The sequence below is a fragment of the Chenopodium album genome, chromosome 24, assembly GCF_948465745.1.
Source record: "Chenopodium album chromosome 24, dcCheAlbu1.1, whole genome shotgun sequence".
Taxonomy (NCBI): Eukaryota; Viridiplantae; Streptophyta; class Magnoliopsida; order Caryophyllales; family Amaranthaceae; genus Chenopodium; species Chenopodium album.
The window spans coordinates 28,039,458-28,052,283 of NC_137857.1; the positions used below are offsets into that span (position 1 = coordinate 28,039,458).

General features: G+C 34.8%; 1 protein-coding gene across 1 annotated transcript; it reads right to left on the bottom strand.

Moving 5' to 3' along the window:
• Window positions 1–306: 306 nt before the first annotated feature.
• Window positions 307–11,317, bottom strand: LOC145612323 (WRKY transcription factor 28-like). The gene is made up of 3 exons (XM_081667690.1): window positions 10,788–11,317; window positions 9,826–9,972; window positions 307–777 (listed from the first exon to the last, which is right to left on the bottom strand). Exons 1-3 carry the CDS (start codon window positions 11,273–11,275, stop codon window positions 363–365), a joined length of 1,050 nt encoding a protein of 349 aa, XP_081523816.1. The 5' UTR covers window positions 11,276–11,317; the 3' UTR covers window positions 307–362.
• Window positions 11,318–12,826: the final 1,509 nt, after the last annotated feature.

A 12,826-nucleotide genomic window follows, 5' to 3' on the forward strand; every position in this document is an offset into this window, starting at 1 on the left:
TAAGATAGAATAAGTATTTCTTTGCACATTTTGTTGCCTAACACGACTACACATTGTTCATAAGGGTGTTCTCAAACTTTAAAAATGGTAAGGAAGAAGGTAGTTATTGTGAATAATTTCATCAAATTAATGATCCATATTATTTAGGTTTAAGCAGAAATGCAGAATACGATACCAGTACACAGCATGTATTATCATAGATAATTTATCATTATTTAAAACGTAAAGTATACGTTAATCAAAATCATGAAATAGTCAAAAAAATTCTCTACTATGACATAAGATTAGCATGGTTGGAATAATTATTATAATATATGTATATAAACTCATAATTAACATACAGAAATATTAATAACATATAACTAAGGCTCTTGCTTTAAGAGAAAAGAAGGAACCACATCTTGCAAAAGCCCATAATCCTCAGTTTGCAACTGTTGATGGTTATGTTGTTGTTGATGATGATAATTATGATTACGTTGTTGAAGACGAGAGAAATGTGCAAAGGATGAAACACTAGCACTCGTACCGCCGCAGTGCCCTAGTTGAGCTAGTAGTTCTTGAGGGATGTTGGATGATGACAAAGGTTGTGGTGGAGGTAGTGGTGGTGCTAGCATGGAATAATGAGGGAGGAGCGCGGCAGCGTGACCTCGTAGCGTGGCCGGAACTGCGTGGTTGTGCTGTCCCTCGTAGGGTGTGATTACAGTTGAGGGTTCTTGGAATGATCTTTCTACTCTTTTCTTCACTGAGCAATTTTGTGTTGTGCACCGATAATAGCTTCTGAAAACATATACAATTTAATCTTCATTTATTAAGAATTAAGGTACAATAAATGTGTGTGTATATAGTTGATTATGATCATCTAATATAAGCTCAAATGGAGTTGTTAATTAAGTTCACATAAATTAAGTGTAAGAACAATAAGGTCATTCAAAAATTTATTCTCAAGACAAGATAAATCAATAAAAATTTAAGAAACAAAGATTGTATGCTAAATGCACCACCAAAAAAAAAAATAAAAAAAATAAAAAATAAAAAATAAAAAATAAATTACTCAATTAGACTTGGGTTGTTGCACAAGTTCATCAATAAATCTGCATGAGGCTAGGCTGAGAGCCTGAGAGTGTGTTTTATTGAATTGAATTGTACTAATCTATATTTACATAAACTTATTTTATCTTATTAATTAAATCTTATTAGAGCTAATTTTTTTAGTTATAAATTGAATTTGGATAGCCATTAGTAACCCTTATCAAAATTTATTTTGTTTAAATCATTTAAACTTATTTTTTTCTTAAAATAAGAGAAAATAAGATAAACAAAACAAGTATTGATTGGCCACACCCAATACCATGCAAGCTTTAATTATACAGTATTACTCCATATAAAGTACGAGTATGATTTTATAATCCCCCAAAAAAGTACTCCTTATGATTTTATATTTTTAAATGAAATTATTATTACTTACACAAGTGAATAATAATATTAATTAATTATAGTCAAGATCTTAGGAATAAAGCACCTCTCAAAAATAGTACGAGTAATCTTGGGAACAAAGTAGGGAGATTTGAGATGTAGTAGTTTGTTGGAAAATGGAATTAAAAGATGTGGGAATGGGAATTGAAAACGAGAAACCCTTGTTGACCGTTGTTTTTAATTGATTAATGGAATTTGGAATTGAAAGAAATGGTCCTTGCTTATTTCTACCAACTCAATTATTTCTAGATATTTTAGCAAATTGCAGCAGAAACTCGGCATAGTCCACGATCATTGAATACTACTCCCTCCGTCCCTTAATACAATGTCTCTTTCTCTTTATTATGTGATGAATAAATGCTCAAAAGAAGCATTGTATTAAGGGACGGAGGGAGTATTATTTATTATATTGTTGCCATGCATACTCTCTAAACTTTTCTTTATCTTTTCTACATTTTCTTTGATCAAACATTTATAAACTATGCACAAATTTATACCTTGAGGGTGATGCATGGCTATTTATGGTTTAATTTTGTTGATTATGGTGGGTTGCCATACTTTTCCACAACTGGTTGCTATACATGTTTAACAACCGGCCTTGGTGGTAGGAAAGCAAGCTCGGCTTAAGCGAGTTAGTGTTGAGGAAGCTAAACGAGATATAGGGAGAAATATTTAAGGATTATTTTGCCATGCATATATAGGACTAAAGAAATCTAGGGATTTGAATAAAGAGTAAAGGAGAGAGCGAGGAATAGCTTAGGTTTTCAGAGCTTCCCTTCCAGCTTCATTTTCTATAGGATCTTGGGATCGAATTTCAATACTCACCCTTGTGGCTTTTTAAACACTAAAAAAAGGACTATAGTATAGGAGCTTTTAGTGAAATTGTCATAAACAAAATATTGGAAAAAAAAGGTAAATTTAATTAAGATGGTACTAAATTCAATTTAAAATTACTCAATAGAAGCAAGGTAGAGCGGATGGTGGAATGTAGTGTTTTGGCTTGTGGCAACTCCTCATGAATTCTTAGTGTAAGATGATAGGGTGATATCTGCAATAAGCTATCAAGAAAATGTGAGAAATTAAGGTATGCATTAGACTTTTTACTTGATTTTTTTACTAATTAAATTTTATTTGGACTCGTTTAATGCTTAGGGTAATTTTTTTTATTATTATTTTTTATTACGGGAATGCTTAGGGTAATTACTTGAATATAATTTAAGTTGTATACTACGGAGTATAATACATGAATGTCATAATGAGTTCTTTTATACTATAACATATCTTATTTCCCCTCGTGAGGAGGGTTTCCTAATGTTTTCTTTTTTTTCTTACCATTGTAAAAAAAAAAATATATATCTTATTATATTATTTTGAAAGTATAACATGGTATGCAACATAGTATAATGGTTAAGACTTTATCGTTTACATCTGATTTCAATCACAAGTTCATATACTGTTCGATACAAGTAATTCGGAGATCTAAACATACAAAGATGAAAATGATAAGCTCGTTGAATGACAAAGGATATAGTGACTTGCTTAGAAACGCTTTCTAATACTTGAGTAGTATGGCTGTAAGGAATTTGGATAGATGCATGTCAAATTAAATGTAGATTAATCTTAATGTATATTTTAAAAATAATAAGTTTTAATAATTTTTTTCTAACATGTTATTAATGGGTCAAACTATGTTGACATGTGCTAAAGTAAAAAATTACTTGCATTGAGAAGCAAAAGAAGAATATATAAAATTGAAAAGAAAAGAAAATTTTGCTCCGTAGTAGTTACGGAGTACGAGTACATTTTAGATGGGATGATGATAAAAAGATATTATTGGTCTTTTAATATATTTTCTTTACCTGAAAATTTTAGAACCCTCATTTTGAACATTTACCTTTTATGATGTGACTTTGTAAAAGTTTTAGCTTTAATATCGCTTATCATGGATTTACTAAAAATTATAAAAGTTGATGTCCAATGACTACTTATTAATGAATTATATTAAGTATGCAGAAGCAGAAAAAAAAAATCATATTGAATCAAAATTAATAAGATCTAACTTGTTTTTCTTGGTGCATAAAACATAAATACTACGTAATACTTCATCCATTTTCTTTTAGATGCAATACACCCTTTAGCGCGGTAATTAAGAAAGGTGGGATTAGGAGTGTAATTTAGTGGGTCATGTGCTTTAAATAAGGGATATAGTAGTTTTTCCCTAAAGTAACTTTTCTTTTATAGTTTGTTGCAAGTATTGTGACATTTCCTTTTTAGGAAAGTGTTGCAAGTAAAAGAAAACGGAGGAAGTAATTAATAATCTTAATCGATCTTAAATTTGTACTCCGTAAAAAGTATCAAAATTCAATGTCAACGTTATTATAAAACAAAAAATCGGAATTTAGAAATAGTACTTAGATGAAAGCCTACCAAACTCCTAGGTTTAATGTATAGCTCAATTACTTAATGGAAATTGATTTACATATCTTACCAATAAGAAAATCTTGTCCCAATTATTATTAAATTTGCCTAGCCAAACCATTGCATGTACATTATCTATAATAATGAATTAATATCATCATTCATCAACTTCATAATAATTGGATTTGTACCCTATTGATGAATCAAATTTAAACACGTTAACTAGAGTGATAAAATAGGTTTGCATAAATTCAAAAGATAAGCAATATAATTTGTACACGGAACTAATCTTCTCCATATCGGCGCAACTTTATCCCTACAACTAGCAAATAGCAATAGGGTGTCCTAACTCCTGACATTATTCCTAAACTTGTGCCGTTTTCTGCCAAATGAAACAAAACTTTTTTTTTTTTTTTTTTTTTATGCTTTTCAATTAGAAACGTGGAACTATTACAACTACATTTTTTGCATGTGTACAAATAAAGAATTGATGCTTGCACCAATTTTAAAAAATCGAATTGATGTAGACGGAATTTATTTCAAGTACCACTATCCTTCCAAAAAGTTATACGACTAAATTTATTTAAACGGTGTATATCAATTAAAACACTAGATTCAATTATCAAATAAAAGATTAATTCTCAAAATTACCTTCTCATATTTGAGAATTACAATTAACGGTTCTTAATTATAATATCCCACATATTAATGTGAATAATTTGTCAACATTTTGCTCTAGAACATACAAAGTTTTAATTACTATGTACTATATCATTCAACATATAGTCATATAGTATGATCATTCAAATATTTAGTCTAAGGAAATTACCTAACATAATGTATAATTCATTTTCATAAACATATATTATACTGTACCATAGCATTTTATCATCACGTTAAATTCATGAATCAAAATTTCATACTTAAGCATGATTAAACTAATTGTTAGAATATATTGTAAATATATTAGTTGACTTTGTATTCCACTAATTTAGTTACTGTATATATCCTAGCTTAATTATAGCCTAGATTGTAGCTTAGCTATTGCCGAGTTTATCTCGTCAATTATGTATTTACACTGATGGTTTTGCAATGTAAAGATCAACGATCATATTACTTTCATGGTATCAGTTTAGGGTTCGATCCTAGCCCTTCTTCTTCCCTCTTTCTCACGGCCCATCCTTCTCTTCTTCATCAAAATTCTTCTTTCTTCCGCTGCAACATTCAATGTCAGAAACTCCAAAATACCACCCTGCTTTTGGCATCACCAATGTCAAATCTCTCATTCCAATCACGTTGGAGGCTGCTGGAATGTATCACTCTTGGGCCGCCCTATTCAAGGTGCTTTGTAGGGTTCACGACCTTACAAATCACATCATCCCTCCTACGGATGCGACGGAACTCGCTGCATATGAGAAATCTAAAACGGCCGACTTAGCCTATTGGAAACGTCTTGATGCCGCGGTCCTTAATTGGATTTATGGTTCTATTTCTCATGACCTTCTCACGGCTATCCTCCTCAAGGATGACACCGCTCATGGTGCCTGGGCTCGTCTCGAATCAATGTTCCAAGACAACAAAGCAGCCCGAGCCTCTCATCTCGAACAAGAACTTGCTGACCTTGATTTCGAGAATTTTACCACCATTGACGACTATTGCAATCACATCAAATCCCTTGCCGATCGTCTTGCGGATGTTGATGCTCCAATTCCCGATACTCGTCTAATTCTAAAGATGACAGCCGGCCTTCCCGAAGCTTATGCCGGAACGGTTGATTTTATTCAAAATCAAGAACCTCTCCCTACCTTTGAGAGTTGCCGATCCCGTCTCAAGCTAGCCGAGCGTACCATCAAGAACCGCCTCGCCAAGGAGGGGGCCACCAACAACCGCCAGCAAACCGCCCTTGTTTCCTCCACCGGCAGTCAGTCCGACTTCCATGGCAACTCCACTCGGGCATCCTCCAAAAACAGCAAGCAGAAGAAGTCTAATAACAAGACTTCTAACAAAGGCCGCGCATCAAACTCAGCCCAACAACAATCGGGCCCAATTAATGGGCAGCCCTGGCAGTTTCAGCAAGGCCCTTATTCATGGCCTCCTTGGATGGGTCAATGGCCCAGTCCACCATGTCCGTACCCAACTCAATCATGGGCTCCACGGGCTGCTTCCTCTTCTACTGGGGCAAGGCCGAATGGGCTAGGAATTTTGGGTCCAGCACCTCAAGCTTACAATGCTCAAGACATGGGTCCGAATCCTACTCCTACTCACATTGAAGCTGCCTTACAAATGCTTGCCAATCTCAACCGTCCGGATAACAATTACTATATGGACACTAGCGCCACATCCCATATGACGGCCGATCAAGGTATTCTTTCTTCTTATGTCAATTCGAGCATTAAAAATCATAACATTGCTGTTGGTAGTGGTGATTTAATTCCGATTAATGGTCATGGTAGTGCTACTTTACCCTCCCCTTACCCACCATTTACCCTTAACCATGTTTTGCATGCTCCCAAATTAATAAAGAACTTGATATCCGTCCGTAAATTCACCACTGACAATATGGTATCCATTTCCTTTGATCCTTATGGGTATTCTGTGAATGATTTATAGACGGGGGCCACACTAATGAGATGTGACAGTTCCGGTGACCTTTATCCACTCTTTCCATCCAGTCAAGCCACTCCTTCCGTCTCACATTCAAATTTTACTGCTCTTTCTACTGATCTTTGGCATAATCGATTAGGACACCCCGGCGATGTTGTTCTTAGATCTTTAAGCAATCATAAATTTATTGAATGTAATAAGGCTTGTAATTCTTTTTGTTCATCATGCCCTTTAGGCAAACACATGAAACTCCCTTTTTATGATTCTATGTCGCATACAGTTTTTCCTTTTGATATTATTCATAGTGATCTATGGACTTCCCCTATTCTTAGTTCGTCTGGACATGGTTATTATCTATTGTTTCTTGATGACTACAGTAAATTTTTGTGGACTTATCCTATTGCAAAGAAATCTCAAGTAAAACATATTTTTCAATCCTTTCATAAGATAGTCCAAACTCAATTTGAACGTAACATCAAGACCTTTCAATGTGATAATGGAACCGAGTATGTCAATGGTACTCTTAAAATTTTTTCCGAAAATCATGGCATGCTCTTTCGTCTTTCTTGTCCCCATACCTCTCCTCAAAATGGAAAAGCTGAACGCCACATAAAATCCATCAATAATATTATTCGGACCCTTCTTGCTCATGCTTCATTGCCACATTCTTTTTGGCATCATGCTCTAGCCATGGCTACCTATCTCCTAAACATTCTTCCAACCAAAGTCTTAGGTTATAAATCTCCTACTCAAATTTTATACCAACGTGATCCGATTTATTCAGCTCTACGTGTCTTTGGTTGCTTATGTTTTCCTCTAATCCCTTCCACCACTATTCACAAATTGCAAGAACAGTCCACCCCTTGTGTCTATCTAGGCCCCGCGCCTAATCATCGTGGTTCGAAGTGCTATAATTTGTCAAATGGAAAAATCATTATTTGTCGGCATGTGAAATTTATCGAAAACGAATTTCCGTTCTCAAAATATCACAAACCGAAATTTGATGATTATGAATTTTTGGACTCCAATCCACTAATTCACGTCTCCCATTTGCGCGCCACTCAACCCCCAAATGCTCCAGTCCAGCCCATTCCTTCTCTTGGGCAGCAGCATCATTCTCCTCCTTCAAGGCCATCCCCTATTTCCAGCCCACTCTCTTCACGGACTGTCACACCACAAACCGTGGGCTCCCAGCAGACCCAACATACCCCTACTCTCCTTACCCCCACGACGGACAGCCCACTCCTCACTTCCCCACGAAGTGAGGAACCTACCTCCCCCCTGACCCACAACAGCCGTCCCGACCCCACTGCCACCAGCAGCTCCACCTCCGCTACTCACACTTCCGGCCAAACACCGAACCAAACCCATCCAATGACTACTCGAGCCAAAGATGGCATTGTAAAACCTAACCCAAAATAATTTTCCAACCTAAACACGATGACCACTACCACTATTTCTCCTATCCCAAAGGACCCGGTTAGTGCTATTCGTGACCCTAATTGGAAAAATGCAATGTTAGAGGAATATAATGCTCTTATTGATAATCATACATGGGATTTGGTTCCTCGGCCTTCTAATGTGAATGTCATTCGTTCTATGTGGATATTTCGTCATAAACGAAATTCTGATGGTTCTTTTGAGAGGTATAAGACTCGTCTTGTGGCCGATGGCAAGAATCAGCAGCAGGGTATTGATTGTGATGAGACTTTTAGTCCGGTTGTCAAACCGGCAACTATTCGTACTGTTCTTAGCATTGCTATCTCTCACTCTTGGCCGATCCATCAGTTGGATGTCAAGAATGCTTTTCTGCATGGTAAGCTCAATCAAACAGTTTATATGCATTAACCCATGGGTTTTCGTGACAAAAGTCACCCTGATCATGTTTGTCTATTGCGGGGATCTCTCTATGGTCTCAAACAGGCTCTACGAGCCTGGTATCAGCGGTTTGCAGATTTTGTCACCTCTATTGGATTTGCTAACAGTAAATCTGATAATTCTCTGTTTATTTTTAGACAGGGGTCTGATACAGCTTATATTCTGTTATATGTTGATGATATCATTCTTACAGCATCTTCTGATCATCTACGGACCCGTATTATGGATCTTTTGAGCTCCGAATTTGCAATGAAGGATTTAGGTCCTTTGAGTTTTTTTCTGGGCATTGCTGTGACTCGTGATGCTAATGGTATGTTCTTATCTCAGAAAGTATGCTTCTTCTATCATTGACAAGGCCGGCATGGCAAACTGTAGCCCTTGTCCGACTCCAGTTGACACGAAATCCAAGCTTAGTGCTACTCATGATGCTCCATATGAGGATCCAACTAAGTACAGGAGTTTTGCAGGTGCTCTTCAGTATCTAACTTTTACTAGACTTGACATTTCTTATGTAGTTCAGCAGGTCTGTCTCCATATGCATGATCCGCGCATGCGCACATGAGTGCTTTGAAGCGTATTTTACGCTACTTACAGGGTACTTTGTCTTTTGGTTTGCATCTGTATAAGTCTTCTATCAGCAAGCTTGTTGCTTATACTGATGCAGATTGGGGGGGATGCCCTGACACCAGACGATCTACTTCAGGTTATTGTGTATTTTTAGGGGATAATTTGATTTCCTGGTCTTCTAAACGGCAGCCTACGTTATCTAAGTTTAGTGTAGAGGCCGAATATCGTGGGGTTGCTAATGTGGTATCTGATTCTTGTTGGATCAGAAATTTGTTGCTTGAGCTATATTTTCCTATTCATACAACAACTATTGTTTATTGTGACAATGTGAGTGCCATCTACCTCTCTGGCAATCCGGTGCAGCATCAGCGCACAAAACACATCGAGATGGACATTCATTTTGTTCGAGAAAAAGTCGCTAAAGGCGAGGTACGCGTATTACATGTTCCCTCTAGATATCAGATTGCTGACATTTTTACGAAGGGACTTCCTTGGGTTCTATTTGATGATTTCCGTACCAGTCTTAGCATTCGTGGGCCTCCCGCTACGACTGCGGGGGAGTGTTAGAATATATTGTAAATATATTAGTTGACTTTGTATTCCACTAATTTAGTTACTGTATATATCCTAGCTTAATTATAGCCTAGATTGTAGCTTAGCTATTGCCGAGTTTATCTCGTCAATTATGTATTTACACTGATGGTTTTGCAATGTAAAGATCAACGATCATATTACTTTCACTAATGTGATTAAGCATTATGATGTGAAAACGCGTTTTTAAATACTAGCTAAATTATAGTACTTGAAACTTCCAAAAGTGGTGGAGGCAAAGAAAAAAGAAAAGGAATGCCTTATTAGAATGATTAGATGTGATAACATACATACCTAGGATAAGGACTATTCTTGACGGCTTTCTGCCCATATTTTCTCCATCTATAACCATCTTCAAGATTATCAATCTCACTCTTTGTCATGAACGCGAATCGCGGTTCTTTTTCCTTCTTTCCCCCTTTCTTCTTTCCCTTATTAGTCCTGTATGTTCATGATACATACATTGATCAATCAATTTGCATCATCAAAATATAGTTAAGTGTTTATAAAATGTGTCGCGAAGGGTAGTGATGTGAAGAGGGTTTGATCTAGTATTCTAGTGTTAGGTCGATCTAGGGCAAGCTATATTCCTAATTATACTTTGATGACTAATCTTGCTTGATGGCATCTTCATGTCAAGTTATTTGATTTATTAATTTGCATCGTCTATTTAATGGATACTTATGAATTCTAGTGTAATTTTCATAATGATAAAAATTTATACTTCCTCTGTCTCTTATAATTCAACTTGTTTGGATGGTGACTACTTCGAAAAAATAAAATACAAGAATTTTTAAAGACGAAGGAAGTACTTACTATTGGCAATAATGGGAACATATATGAATGGTCCAAGTTTAACCGACAACCTCTATGCACCACGCTATATGAAGTTTGTTCCTTAGATTATAATTTGTCAAAGATGGGTTGCTCTGATTGTTTTATTGAATGTCTTAATTAATATTTTCTTCTGCTACACAATTATCATCAACATATATACATGAACTTAAGTTATTAATTATTTTGAAGTGGTAATAATAACTTTCCATCCCTAGTCAAGTTGAGGAAAATACAACTAATGAACTAATTCAAGATCTTTTATAACAAATATGAACATAAAAAATAGAGATATTCTTTTATTTTTTGAAAAGTTTTTTATTCCCTTTGGTCAAGCTATATAAATATAATAATTAATTAAGGAATTAAAAATCACTAATAATATTCTACTTCTTTACCAAATGAAGTGTTAATGAACATACCCTTGCTTTAACTCATCTTGATCATCAACCGTTTTAGGGTGCTGCTTATCATCCTTCTTCCCAACCGAACCATCATCAGCGCCACCGGCTTCCGTAGAAGAGGAAGAGATGGAAGAGTTAGGAGTGCTAGGATTATTATTACCCCCATTTCCAACAACAATAGCTGCCGCTGCCTCCTTTTCTTTAGCCTTTCCCGGATTTTCGTCGACAACGGAGGAAAACACTTCCGAGGAAGTAGGGGATAACCCTACGCTCTTCGCGAGCGTAGGGTAATCCATAGAAGAACCATGTAAGAACTCGTTAAAGTTGTAATAATTATCATCATTATTAGAATTATTATTATTTACACAAGGTGTATTAAAATTACTAGGGTTATCAAAAAATGAGAAGAAATTAGTATTGTCTAATATAGATTGATGATCTTCATTAGACATGGAAGAGTGGTTATTATAGATATTATGATGGTAATTAGTTGCTTCATTAGACATGGAATTAAGTGTGAAATGTGTGTAGAGAGAGAAAGTAGAGAGAGAAAGAAGGGTTTGACTAAAAGAATGAATTATAATGTTTTTAGGTTTGGTGTTGAAGAAGTATATAATGGAAGAGAGAGATAATAAAGAGATTGATAGATAGTAGTGTGGTTGGTTAATAATATAAGAAAATGAGGCAAAATAAACTTTATATAAGGTAAGGTTTGACAAAATTAGAGTTTGTAATTAAAAGGGCTAAAAATGTCCTTTTTAATTTTTTCTTGATTGGAATTTTGTGTGAGGTGTATGATTGAGCGTATAGTATAGATTGGTATGTAACTTGTATGGCCGAAATTATTAAATTTGATTTTATTCAATTCTATTGACAGGATATGACGAGGTCTTTACTCTACAAAGTGCCGGTCCTTGTATTCTTAGTTTACATACAACACGTCATTAGTTCATTACTCATATTCTCAAGTGTCTCTGATATTACTCCATTCATTTTTAAATATTTGTGTTGTTTATTTTGAATAGCGATTGAATTAGTGATTGTTTTTATCAAAGTTAAACCCTTAGGTGCATGGTTGTCAAATAGTGAGCGATTTATAATGCGTGTATTTATTGTAGTATTATTAGTTGTTTAAAATTGCTTTTAATCTACAATACCGTAAAATAAAGTAAAATATAGCGGTTTTTAGTTAGTTTAAACTTTTTACTCTTTAAATGTGTGTTATCTATATCTTTCAATAATATCTTCTAATGTTAGGGACACTTCTTTATTAAGTTGCTTGTATAAAGATCTATATCAATGCTAGATCAAATATTTCATACAATGATTTTTGTATATCTATTTGTTTATCAATATATGTACAAAGTATCATAATGTAATAAAATACAAGAGTTTCTTGAGCAATTTAAGGTTAGTCTTTTATTTATAATTCCAAATTGCTTCTTCTGATCTTTAACTAATTCGAAGATAAGATATCAAGGGGAAGATATTTCTTTAATGTCCTCTATATTATATTTTCTTGCAGGCCCGGCCCTTAGGGTGTGCAGGGTGAGCAACTGCACAGGGCCCAAAAGTTAATAGGGCCTCATATCAGTTTAACAATATAATAAATAAGCTAGCATTATTATTGACAATCTCCGTATGTAGCTTAATGGTTTGATGCTAGAGAATATTTACAAGTGATTCAAGGTTTGATGATTGTTGTGAGTTTCACTCTTTATTTTTATTTTTTTGGGTGACACAATTATAAATTGAATGGATTTTTAATCACACAGGGCCTCCGTATACTTTGGGACGGCCCTGTTTTCTTGCAGTGTATTTTGATGTTAAACTACATTTGTTTAAAAATAATTGTTTCATATATAGGCCCGGAAATTTGGTTGTATTTGAACCTTTTCCATCAATTACTTTTACCTTATATTTTTGTTATTAAATTCAACATATCTACATTTTTTTAGTGTAGTAAGAGCCTGTTCACATTTACTAAAATGAACTGATTGAATTGAACTGAACTGAATTGAACTGAATAGTGTTGAAATGAATATTTTATGAGAGAA